This window comes from Malus domestica, chromosome 08, assembly GCF_042453785.1.
Source record: "Malus domestica chromosome 08, GDT2T_hap1".
Lineage (NCBI taxonomy): Eukaryota > Viridiplantae > Streptophyta > Magnoliopsida > Rosales > Rosaceae > Malus > Malus domestica.
Genome location: NC_091668.1, coordinates 1531883 through 1544386, shown reverse-complemented (window position 1 = coordinate 1544386; position 12504 = coordinate 1531883). Strand labels below are relative to the sequence as shown.

The 12504-nt window shown below is 38.1% G+C and overlaps 1 protein-coding gene and 1 pseudogene across 1 annotated transcript; one reads left to right on the top strand and one right to left on the bottom strand.

Moving 5' to 3' along the window:
• Window positions 1-449: 449 nt before the first annotated feature.
• On the bottom strand, window positions 450-2785 carry LOC103420878 (transcription initiation factor IIF subunit beta-like). Its single transcript, XM_008358920.4, has 6 exons — window positions 2462-2785; window positions 2108-2216; window positions 1491-1621; window positions 1317-1391; window positions 1083-1235; window positions 450-941 (listed from the first exon to the last, which is right to left on the bottom strand). Exons 1-6 carry the CDS (start codon window positions 2687-2689, stop codon window positions 825-827), a joined length of 813 nt encoding a protein of 270 aa, XP_008357142.3. The 5' UTR covers window positions 2690-2785; the 3' UTR covers window positions 450-824.
• Window positions 2786-3077: 292 nt separating this feature from the next.
• On the top strand, window positions 3078-6713 carry LOC103410464 (DEAD-box ATP-dependent RNA helicase 32-like; annotated as a pseudogene).
• Window positions 6714-12504: the final 5791 nt, after the last annotated feature.

The window sequence follows — 12504 nt, the reverse complement described above, 5'->3', positions numbered from 1 at the left end:
AGCCCTTAAGTAGTCAAGTTTAGAATGGTTTTGTGTAAACCCAAATTTTCTCTTTGAACAGCTTTGTTTTTCTGAACACTCAATTTACTCTCATATTTCTTTAGACACCCAGAATAATTTACTAAACTTCCAAGAATACTCTTTTATTTTTTATGAATTCATTGTTCTCTATACCCATTTCCTTGTATTTGAGACAAACTGAAATTTAGATAAGCACAATAAAGCGAGATTCGACAGTCGCTTGATTACCACATTATTTTGTTTCCAAACCGGATTCAAACCCAAAGAAAATAATTGTTTTTCTTAAGAAATCACTAAGCCCTATGTAATACTTTTATATATGGATATAAGAGTTTTTATTTTAAATAAAATTGATAGGTTTCTAGAGACGAAACTTGAGTGAACAAAAACGACGACAGAGGAACAACCGAACAAGGCATCCAAGATCATTCAACAAAACAATGCATCTATGGTTTCATTTGTCCAGCAAAGTATCAAAAGTAATTAAACTATTTAGCTAAAACCGTAGTGAAAGTATTATCTTACAAGCTGATACAGAATTATACACGCTTGCCTCGAAAGTTTAGTTTATCGAAGCATTTATCTCTCTCGTCAGATCAAACACATTATAGTTGCACATTTCAGGTTGGAAAAAGAAAATTAGACTATTGCCTCCAATGTTTCGAGGGTTAAAGTTCTTCTTGATGTTGTTACTCTGCTGCCCCACACAACCAGCTGCCTATTCTTCTTGCTAATTCATTTTCGACTTCCTGTTCTCGAGAGAACAATGGATGGATGACGCTCGATTAGGCGGAGTGTAAAACTTATTCTTCAGTATCCTCAACAGATTTCTTGTATTCCGGCTTGAGCTCATAAGTACCCTGGTTCGTTCCCCGTTTGTTGTAAACGCAGAGCTCATTCAGTATCTCTTTCAAGAATTGCTGCAGATGAAACATCCAAAAATTGTAAGATTGCAAAGTTGAAGCATTATTGGTCGCATTTATGAAACTAATTCCAAATTTTTCGAAAATACGGAGTATAGCAGTTAGCTTAAGCATAAACAAAACGACTAAAATACTAACCGCAGGTTGATTGGTTTCTTGCACCAGCTGCTTCAAGGTCCAGTTTGGTTGTTTTTGTTCAAATAACTTGAACACTATATCCTCCAGTTCCCCACGATCTCTTCTAGTCCTTTTCATGTCTGATTGTTTAACCGGTGCCGTTTTCTTCTTATCCTGAAATAGATAATTCAAGAAAATTATTCCTTGTTTTGGTATTAGTTTGTAGAAATGGATGAATAGGAAGCAAACGGATACCTTTGAGGTGGATGAAACCAAACCGATCATCCCAGGCATGGGCCTCATAAGTATTCCTCGGTCATTGTCGATCATCTTTGGAATAAAATAAAAGCAACAAGAGAGACAATCAAAATCTGTTATTCATATACCATCGGAACTGCTGTATCAGAAACACATGGAAGAAAATGGTACCTGTATTTGTCTGTTCTTGATCATGGATTTGTTTGTCCTTTCACGACACAGCTTCCCATACTCCTCAATGTTAGTACCGTGAGGCTTCATATCAAACTTGTGATCCACTTTACCTTCCACGGAAACTTTGCCTACAATGAAAGCAAAAGCTTTTGACTATTTTTATCGACCTCAATACTAAACGGTGTACATCGAAGAGAGGGGGTAGTAAAATGGTGAGCAGGAAAACAAAAGCAGGAGATATAACTTATGACTTGATGAACAAATTGGCCATCAATAGAGCTATACTTATCAGGGAACAAGTTTCTGCAGGTCACCCTGCATATTATCTATAACATAGATGCATCATATGTCTTGGAACCAATCAATTTATACAGCCCAAGACTCAATTTTCGGCATTTTTTCTAATGTGCAGTGGTCTAAACCCTGCATAAACCTCTTCTTCATCTTAAACCCTAAACACATCGTGAAAGAGAAGAAATTTTTGCAATCAAAGGAGTTGATCATTCGTTTAAATGTGCGGTAAACAAAATGAAGAATCTCAACTCTATTAGATATTTACGAAAGGAAATCTACGAACACAACGAGTGTCAGCAAATTGAATTCCTAAACCTCACCTTGATTTGTTTCCGAAAAAACGCACATGGGAACGAAGTCTTTAAACATATTCAAGGAATAACTTTGTGGCAAATTTGCAGCCGCGGAGCCAGGCATCTCCATCTTGAACTGATTGCAAAACCAGAAATCATAATCAACCAAATGCAGAATGCAAACGGAGCATTCGAAAACCAATCAATCAGTGGCAGAGCATAACAACAATTAGGGTTTTGCTCTAAAATCACTAGTCATAACCTCAATTAAGCTACTAGTCAACTGAACTAACCCCAAATCCTTCAAATTTCTAACCCTAATTCAAAATTGTATATCAATAACTCCGACAAGCGATCGAATTGATAGAAAGCAATAAGAACCTCCATGGCAGAGGGGTCGTCGGCGCGGAGGGGGTCAAAAGAGAGGACGACTTTGGCGATCGGGTGGGGATCGGAAGGGTTGTGGGAGCTCCACGACTTGGCGACGACCACCGGGCACTTCATCAGCCATACCGGAGCCTCCGCCCTCCCCGTATCCATCCGACTGCTGCTGCTGCTGTTCCCGCGCTCCTCCTCCGTCGAATCTCTCTCTCTCTTCTCGACGCCCATAGTTTTTAGGGATTTTGTTTGTCACTGGCCAGGAAGACTTGAAGCTTCACCGCAGAGTCAAGAGACGGGGACGCTGTCTTGGCTTTTGGGTTATAATCCCCTGCATTGCAGCTTTTATAGGGAGCAACCTGTAAACTTATGGGCCTAAAATCTTATAGCCCGGTTGGACGGCTGGACTGCTCGGCCCGGCCCAAATTTACAAGTTTATTCTATTTTATTAAAAAGAATTTTAAAGAAAAGCTTCCGATTCTTCATTTTAACAAAAAATCACATTTTTTGATATTAAAAAGTTAATCATGATACTATTTACGTTTTATTTTTCTCTTATCGATAAAACTCAAAGTTTTCAAGTTCAGTTTTCCTTATTATTAAACCCTACCATTTACCTTGGAGACCTTTGCCTCTCGCTCGCTCTCTCTCTCTCTCTCTGTCGATCTTGGCATCTGTCAGTTTCTGACTCTCTGATCGTATTTCCACAGTTCAAAGTAGAAACACAACCAACGAAGCGACAATGAGAAAACCCAAATCAAAGAAATCTCGCATGCAAAGTAAACACTCGGAGCTCCAGGAAGTCGAGCTTCTGAAATCGTGGATCGAATCCCAGCAACCCGAACGTGGTTCCAACCCCACATCTCTCCCCGCTTTGCCCTTGGACGCCCGCGCTGGCCGCCTCGACTCCACAAGATTTTCGCGCTACGCCGGCGCCACCAGGTTCGACCAGCTGCCCATCTCTAAGAAGACCAAGGACGCCTTACGCCAATCCAAGAACTATGTCCAAATGAGCGATATTCAGAGGGCGTGTTTGCCCCACGCCTTATTCGGCAGAGATGTTCGCGGTGCTGCCAAGACTGGCTCCGGAAAGACTCTTGCTTTTGTTATTCCGGTAAGTCTGTTGGGTGGCGTCGTCTTTTTGGTTTTTTTTTATTTTTTTTATTTTATTAAACAATTTAAGAACTTAGTTGCCTTTGCCTTGTTTTTAGATTGTGGAAAAATTGTACAGAGAGAGATGGTGTCCTCACGATGGGGTGGGCAGCATCGTAATCTCTCCAACAAGGGAAATAGCCAGTCAAACATTTGATGTGTTGAGACTGGTGGGGAGGCACCATAGTTTTAGTGCTGCCCTCCTAATTGGAGGTCGCCGAGGAAAACATGTTGAAGCAGAGAAGGCACTCGTAAATGAGTGCAACATATTGGTTTGCACGCCCGGCCGGCTTCTTCAGCACATGGATGAAACGCCGCATTTTGACTGTTCACAGCTTCAGGTCGACTTTATCATCTCTTTCAGTAATATTGTATTGAATCTGCAGTTGCTTCTTGCTTCTTAATTTGCTTTATTCTTTGACTTAATTACATCCACACTAGCTTGGAACTCAAACTTGTTCTCACTTAACCTCGTGCAACTCAAACCGTCAAGTCTTTTATCTTGGAACTCAAGTTGTCCCCTTTTTTTGGGTATCCATGACAGTAGTATTTCTCCATTGTCTCTATATATGTAGGACCCCTTTCTTAAGAGGGATCCATTGTTCAGGGCACTCCGACAGTCGGCTTCAATAATCAAAACCATCTAGTTTTTAGATACCCTTCTAAGAATCATCTGTTGTGCGGAAGCTTCAAATATGAAACCAATAAGCTACAACGGCAAAATATGATAAGACAAATAATCCAAATGACACAAGGATTTATATTGGTTCGGCGTAAGCCTACGTCCAGTTCCGAGACGGCGAGGAAATTCCACTAATATCAAAAGGAGATTACAAATAGAGTTTTAACTCTCAAACCCAATAGCTCTCACTCATACAAAGGACAAATGGAGAAGAAGAAACACATATCAAATTCTTCTCTCCAAAAGCCACAAAATGTAGCACAATATCTTAGAATGAATGATGGCACAAATGGAGGATAGAAAACAGTATCCCACCTCTTCTTCTCTCTAATCTGCCGTTCCCAACCCCCAAAACCAAAGGCATAACCAAATGCCTTAATATAAACAAAAGGAACAAACATCATAATTGTCACTCATGTGGCCACATCATAAAGGAAAACCTCCTAATGATGTTCCCACATCATTATGTCCTTCATTCTTTTGGTCTGTTTAATAGCCCAAAGGAGAGTTGGCTTGTTGTCCACTTGGCCACTAATTTGGCCATTATCCAACATCATCCTTACAAAAAATCGTCAAAATCCAAGACCGTTTGACCATTTAATGATTCAAAATTGAACGGTTCAGATTACCATATAGCATTACATGTTTGGGCTCATATGCAATCTTACATGCAATCCCCTTCCATGATTAGTAGAAAAGGCATCCCTATTATGAAGCTTCTCCTATATATATATATGTGTGTGTGTGTGCGCGCGCGCGTATGTATGTATTTATTTTACTGCTGATTTGGGTGGACTTTCACGGCTGTGGAACAGGTTTTTGTCCTTGACGAGGTGGATAGTATGCTCAGCGATCCAAGTTTTAAGTAGACGATGAATGCAATCATTTCACAGCTACCGAAGCAAAGGCAAACCTTAATCTTCTCGGCAACTCACCCGAAGGATGTTAAGGATCTCGCAGCTCTATGTTTGAAGGATCCAGAATTTCTAAACGTGCATGAGAAGTCTGCGACAGCCGCTCCTAGTAATTTGCAGCAAACATTTGTCATCGTTCCTCTTCACAAAAAGTTAGACATGTTGTGGAGGTTCATAAAAAAAAAATCTAAAATCTAGGATTCTAGTGTTTCTATCAACCAGAAAGCAGGTAAGTCGACCTGTGTTATGTAAATTTGTGTTTTTTGATAAATGTTATCGTCTTTTGTACATTTCTTAATGATTCGTTAAAGTACACTTTTTTGAAAAATCATATTTGCTGAATAATACTTCATGTACATTTTTCACGTGCTACCGATCCATGATTTACTAAGTATGATTGTCGAATTGGTGTATTTATAGGTACAATTTGTATATGAAGCATTTACAACACTTCGTCCTGGAATATCCTTGATGGCTTTATATGGTAAGTTGGATCAACTTAAAAGAATGGCAACGGCCTCAGAGTTTAGTAAACAACCTTCAGTACTTTTTTCGACTGATGTGGCTTCAAGAGGCCTTGACTTCAACCAGGGAGTCGACTGGGTTGTTCAGGTGAGTTTTTGTCTTCACCATAAGCTAGAAAGGTAAAGGGAAGCTCTGATGGAATTTGTGATGTTGCATCTTTTTCGCATGTGCAGGTGGATTGTCCAGGAGATGTTGCATCTTACATACACAGAGTTGGTCGAACCGCACGCTATGACTCGGTAGGGAAATCACTTTTATTTCTGATGCCGTCGGAAGAAAAAATGGTTGAGAAATTACAAGCGGCAAAAATACCTATACGGGAAATAAAGGTAAAGTGATTGTACTTTTTCTCTATTTTCCACATCTTTCTATTGTTCCTGCCATTGATTTGTGGCCTACGCTAAATTAGCTGTTCCACTGATTTCTCAGCTTAACAAGAACGTAGTGCAATCAGTGTCTGGAAAGTTGGCAGATTCTATAGTCCAAGACCCAGATCTACACGGTCTGGCTCAAAATGCCTTTGAAACGTATCTGAAGTCTGTTGACAAGAAGGACAAAGAGATTTTCGACGTTACAAAACTACCAATTGATGAGTTTTCTGCATCGATAGGTCTTGCATCGACCCCCAGAATCCGCTTTTTAAACAACAAAATCAAGTCCGCATCCAAGAAAGTATCAGAACTATCTCCCACTGTTGAACCAGAGCATTTGGACAAGGACAATGAATTGGAGCTGCTTCGTAAAGAGGAGCTTGATCTTGGTTATTCTAGTGACGAGGAAGGGGATAAAGATCCTCTTCTAACAAATGATATAGCACATGCCGCAGAAGGGGAAGGAAGAAAAATTGAACATATTTTGTAAGTTTCTTGCATATTTTATACTTGTTTTAACTCAGATGATTAGCTTAAAGGGCAGTATGATAACATTTTAGTTTTGAGTAAATTGTACAAATGGTCCCTCAACTTTAATCAAATTGGAGCAATGGTCCCTCAACTAAAAATCCATTACCATTGGTCCTTCAACTTATCAAAATGTGTAGCTATAGTCATTTTCATCAATTTTGTCATAATAAGCTATGTTGGAATGACCATTTATATAATTAGGATCCCTTAACTCATCAAAGTGTATAATTATGGTTCTTTTCGTCAACTATATCAAAAAATTTGTCAAAACGAGTTATATTGGAATGACCATTGTTACAATTGGGTTAAAGTTAAAGGATCATTTCTCAACTTGAATTAAAGTTCAGGGACCAATGGTAATGGATTTTTAGTTGAGGGACCATAGCTGCACGTTTTGATAAGTTGAGGGACCAAAAGTAATGGATTTTTAGTTGAGGGACCATTGCTCCAATTTGATTAAAGTTGAGGAACCATTTGTACAATTTACTCTATAGTTTTTTGTTTTCAGTTTTCATGGAGTCAACAAAAACTATAAGCTAAACATGACTTGGTTATCGAAGAAGATCTTGTCCAGCTTTAGTAATAGTGGATGCATTTGTAGAATTTTTCAGGTCGACGGGCCGAGGGCACACTCCAACAACATCGATATTGTCCCCACTTAACCACCTGCACAATCCTCATGTGTGGGGTTTTATCACAAAAGGCCTCGATGTTAGTTAGAGTGGGGTAATTCTATATAAACTGCTCTTTCTTCTTCCCTATGTCTGATGTGGGACACACTGAGTTTCAACACTCCCCCGCACGTGAGACCCCATTTTATGGGTCACACGTGGAGATCCACACATCGGCAACCATGTGGAGCCATGTCGGGACTCACCCATCACGCGGGGCCAATGGGAACCCACCCAATCACATGGCATCTTTGGCCTACGTGGAGCCATGTCGAGACTCACCCATCGCGTGGGGCCAAACGGGGACCCACCTAATCACGTGGCAGTACGGGTCCATCTCCTGGCTCTGATACCAAATTGTCATATCCCGGCTCGGGCCCCCACCACATCCCGGGCTCGACTCCACCGTAGCACGATATTATCCGCTTTGTGCCCCAACCACGGCCTCACGGTTTTGTTTCTGGGAACTCACACAAGAACTTCCCAGTGGGTCACCCATCATGGGATTGCTCTCACGCGAACTCGCTTAACTTCAAAGTTCTTACGGAATCCGAAGTCAGTGAGTTCCCAAAAGGTCTCGTGCTAGGTAGAGATGAGAATATACATATAAGGCTTATAGGATCCACTTCCTTGGGCGATGTGGGATCTCACAATCCACCCCTCTTAAGGGCCTGACGTCCTCGTCGGCACACTTCCGGCCGACGAACTTTGAACCCATAATACTTATGTGACTCGCAGGTCGCATTGTACAGCATCAACTCGGGTTTTCAAGAAGTTAAAGATCAATATCCATAGACCAGTGGGAACTAGAGTTGTTTTTTACGAGGAAGGCAACACGCTACCACCACTAGCAAGGCTGGCTGATACCAACAATGACAGTGGTCCGCTCGATCAAATTCAAGGTATGCATTTTCGCAGGGCCGACCCTGAGGGTAGCCCGAGTAGGCGGCCGCCTAGGGCCCCCACTTCGGGAAGGCCCCCAAATTTTTTATTTTTTTTTATATATAGGGAAGTGTTAGGGAAGTGTTATTGACACTTCAAAAATCTCATCATACACTCTTATACAAGTGTATTTTTCTTTTCGAATATAGAAAGTTTGGAATGTAGAATGAGAATTTTAGACTGCCAATAACAATTTTCTATATATATATATATATGTATGTATGTATAATTTTGTAGTTTGAGTAAAACATCCAAATATGAGATTATAAATATTTTTTTGGAACTTGCCGTGCAGCGTTTTGAGTGGGGGTGGGGGTGGGGGGGGGGGACCAAAATATTTCTTTTTAAATATGTGTGTATAATATATATATATATATATAGTTAGAGTTTGAATTTAATAAAATATTTAAATATAATTGTCTTGAAACTTGGCGTACAAAGTGACTTGGGTGGGGTGCAACTTTAGCAACAATTCAACTTCTTTTTTTTCGGAATTTAACGCAAGTCAGCACCTGCGAATCGATTCTTTCCCACTTACAGAGGTCAGGTAATCTCTTCACCGTCACCGATCAATGCTTTTCTTCTCTTCTGCTTTTTGTTCTATAATTTAATTTGTGAGTGGGTGCTGTGTTTGTAAATATAATTAAAATTTTCGATTCTAGGGTTTGTGATTTGTTTATTTTAATGCTTATTGTTTATGCGAAACATGGTGAGCATTCTGATATTGATGGAAACGACTTATTTATAGAGCTAAGCATCTTGTGAGAAACTTTGCCGAAAGAAATAAATCGAGCAATGGAAGTGCTGAAATATATAAGACAAATAGATGGTTGTTTCTCGAATGCATGGGTTGCTTATCGTATTTTGTTAACCATATCAGTTACAGTTGCCTCTGCAAAAGAAGTTTCTCAAAATTAAAGTTGATCAAATCGTATATTCGATCAACTATGCCACAAGAAAGATTGAATGGGTTAGCTATTTTGTCAATTGAAAAATAATTGGTTGAAAAGTTAGATTATTTCAACGTAATTAGCACATTTGCGTCTAAAAACGTGAGACGTGTAATATTTAAGTAATGTTTGCATATCTTTTTTCTTTGGATATGAACTCTAATGATTTTTGATGTAGAAATGAACCTTTTCATGTATTTAGCGAAACCTTTTCTTATGCATATAAATGTACAACGAGTCGGGTATCAAAGAACTTTAGGGCCCCAACTCGAAGGCTCGCCTAGGGCCCCCAATTTCTCAAGGTCAGCCTTGATCTTGTCCAAGCCTAACAAAAGTTAAAAAATAGCCTGTTTCTCTCCTATTTCACTTTCACCTAACACACCTAAACCAACTAGAAAATTCCTCATCTCTTACACGAAGCTAGCCTCTCTCTACCTCCCTTTTTATGTTGATTGGTTCGGAGTTTTTTCATTTAAAGAAAAATGAAAAAGAAGTTGTCAATAACTCGGTAATTAATTTCTTGGAGAAAATAATGGACAGGAAGAACTGGTCCTTTATTATTGTATTTCCTAATTTGATTAGGAGTCATTAATTATTACTACAAGAGATATGATTGTATATATATTACCACCTCCAAAAGGGAGAAGAATAATAAAGAAGAATGTTTGAAATCCTAAAACTATTTTTATCTTGATCTACTTACTATGAGGTCTATGAGTATCTGTTGTGCAGGCTTTAGTACATGAAGTCTCTCAAAATTAAACTCTAGCATTTCTATTTTCTAGGTAGTGGATTCAAGGCTCGTTGTAATGCTATTCGATCCTGTGGAACACGAAATCATCCCTAGACAAGTTTTCTGGTCATTCTGGGAAAGGTCCAGTTTTGCTTTTCTCTGAGCCTTTTGAATGGATGTTTGGTTGCAAAGAATAATGTCCAATTTTGTGTTTGTGAGTTTGCATGGGATAATGTAACATATATAATATGGATTTAAAAGAAGACTTTCTTTGCCACATGTTGAACATAATATATTAGTAAACGACAATGAGTTGTATTAACTGGAAAATTTAATATTAATAGCAACAATAACATTTATCAGGTATTGTTCTTTATTACGAGAATAATAGCATAAGTTGCACATAAATTAAATCGACATAACCTAATTCTAAATATCTTGTACATCCACCTAGAGAAGTTTCCCAAGAACCTTACTCTATCCCACAAGTTATTTCACTAGAGACCTTTCACTGTTGATTTCTCTTGATTTCTCTCAACCGTGCCCATGGGAGAGCCAAATGCTCTAGCCATCTCTTTGGATGCTTCCCTGATGTCTGCCCTCTCACTCGGCTAGCATACCCCAACGCAAGCATTTCCATGCATTAAAAAAAAGCCAAAGGCATCAATCACCTTTCATCCACTAGCTTCTCTAGTCAAATGCTTCTAAAGTCAAAAAGCAAGTCTACTCTTGCTTTTCTTCTGTAACACTCCACATGGTCTGCATCTTTCAATATCCCAACGAAAGGTGACCTCTCCACCGACCACATTGTTCAATTGTTGCCAGCACAGCATTATATGAGCCAATCACAACGTATCGAGAGAGGATCCAACTGGATCCTCTTTGAGGATTTCGAGGAGATCCTCTAATTACATCTGTTCATTGTGTATCGTGTGACCAGTTTTTATCAAGTATTGTTTATATTCACTTTTAAATAAAAAAATTACAATAATTTTTCACCGTACGATATATGATGAAAGGATATAATTAGAGAATCTCTTAAATTCTCACAACCGGATAATAGACACAACAAATCTTTAAAAAAAAAAAAAAAAATATGGCAATTAATATAATAAATATTACATATATAAAAAATAATAAAGAAAATTCATAATATAACAAAGAAGGTTTGGTTCAGTTTGTCAGGTCTTTCAAAAACTGTCCTCAGTTCAATAAATTTAACAAAGTGTGTACTATTGGTTTTTGCCACTAACTTTTGTAAATTTCTTTTGTTAAGCTGATGATATGGCGTACAAGTAGATCTCACGTATCAATTCTAAATGTTTGTTGAGGACCAAATCTAAATTAGGGTCAAAGTTTAGGGACTAATTGTGCATTCTATGTTATTTTACATACAATTGATGAAAATCTCACTCAAAGTCCAATAGTGCACATTTGCTAAATTCTAAGACCTCAATTAACGAACTTTTTGTTTAGGGACTTAATCTAAGTTTGTGTGAAAATTTAAGTACCACTTCTAAATCTAAGAATAAATGGATAACAAATTAATGTCAGCTAAGGTTGTCAATGTCGAATTTTGTCTTAATTTATACCTCATTTCCCTGAACACACTCTTACAATATGGAAAGAAACAATTTGGTGGTAACTGACAACTGCAGTAGTGTAAACTGAATAGATAGGAAGAGACAAAGTAGTTCCCAAGTGATATGATAGAGGGAAATTCATTTGAAGAAACGCAATAGATTATTTTTTAAAAATTGTTAAAATCAAACTATTCAATTAAACAAAGTAAAGAATGGCAGAACGCAACATCGTCAATCTTTCTTGGAAATTATATATGATTCCCTTTCCACCAACTCCATCACTTTCAAAGATGACGTTCCAACTACTTTCGTCGTCTTCTTTTCCACTTATCATATTCTTTTCATCAATTAACATTGAATCATCTTTTCCTTTCATCATTTTAGTTATTCAATAGTAATCCATCAGTTTGGAGGTTGAAATATTTGGCAAATAACTTCTAGTCTTTTGTGCTTAGAGCTGATTGCTTGAAACATTGCCGATTTGGGTTGAGCAGCCAAATGGCCCTAGCTTCTTGCAAATTTTCAATGGGAATACCATGTGTTTCTGAGTTTCTGAGGTTGAATTAAGGGAGAATATGAAAAAATAAATGAGAAAAATTGTAGAAATTAATCGTCCCTCAATTTTAATTCAATTGGAGAAATGGTTCTTTAATTTTTACCCAATTGTATCAATAGTTCTTCTAGCATGACTCAACTTGACGGAATCCCGAAGTTGATAAAAAAAGACCATAATTAACTTTTTGATGTGTTAAGGGACCAATGATCATGAATTTTTAATTGATGAACCGGTTCAAGTTAAATGCCCATTGCTATGATTTTCTCATTGTTTTTAAAATGTTGGATGAGATTGTAATTTCAGCCAACCTGAGAGATAATGCAATATACCCAAAAACTAAAGAAGAGTACCGATATTTTCATTGTGTCTTATTTCTCCACCAAGCATTTAATAAAAATGTTAATAATATATTTATCTTTTTAAAACAAGACTTTTA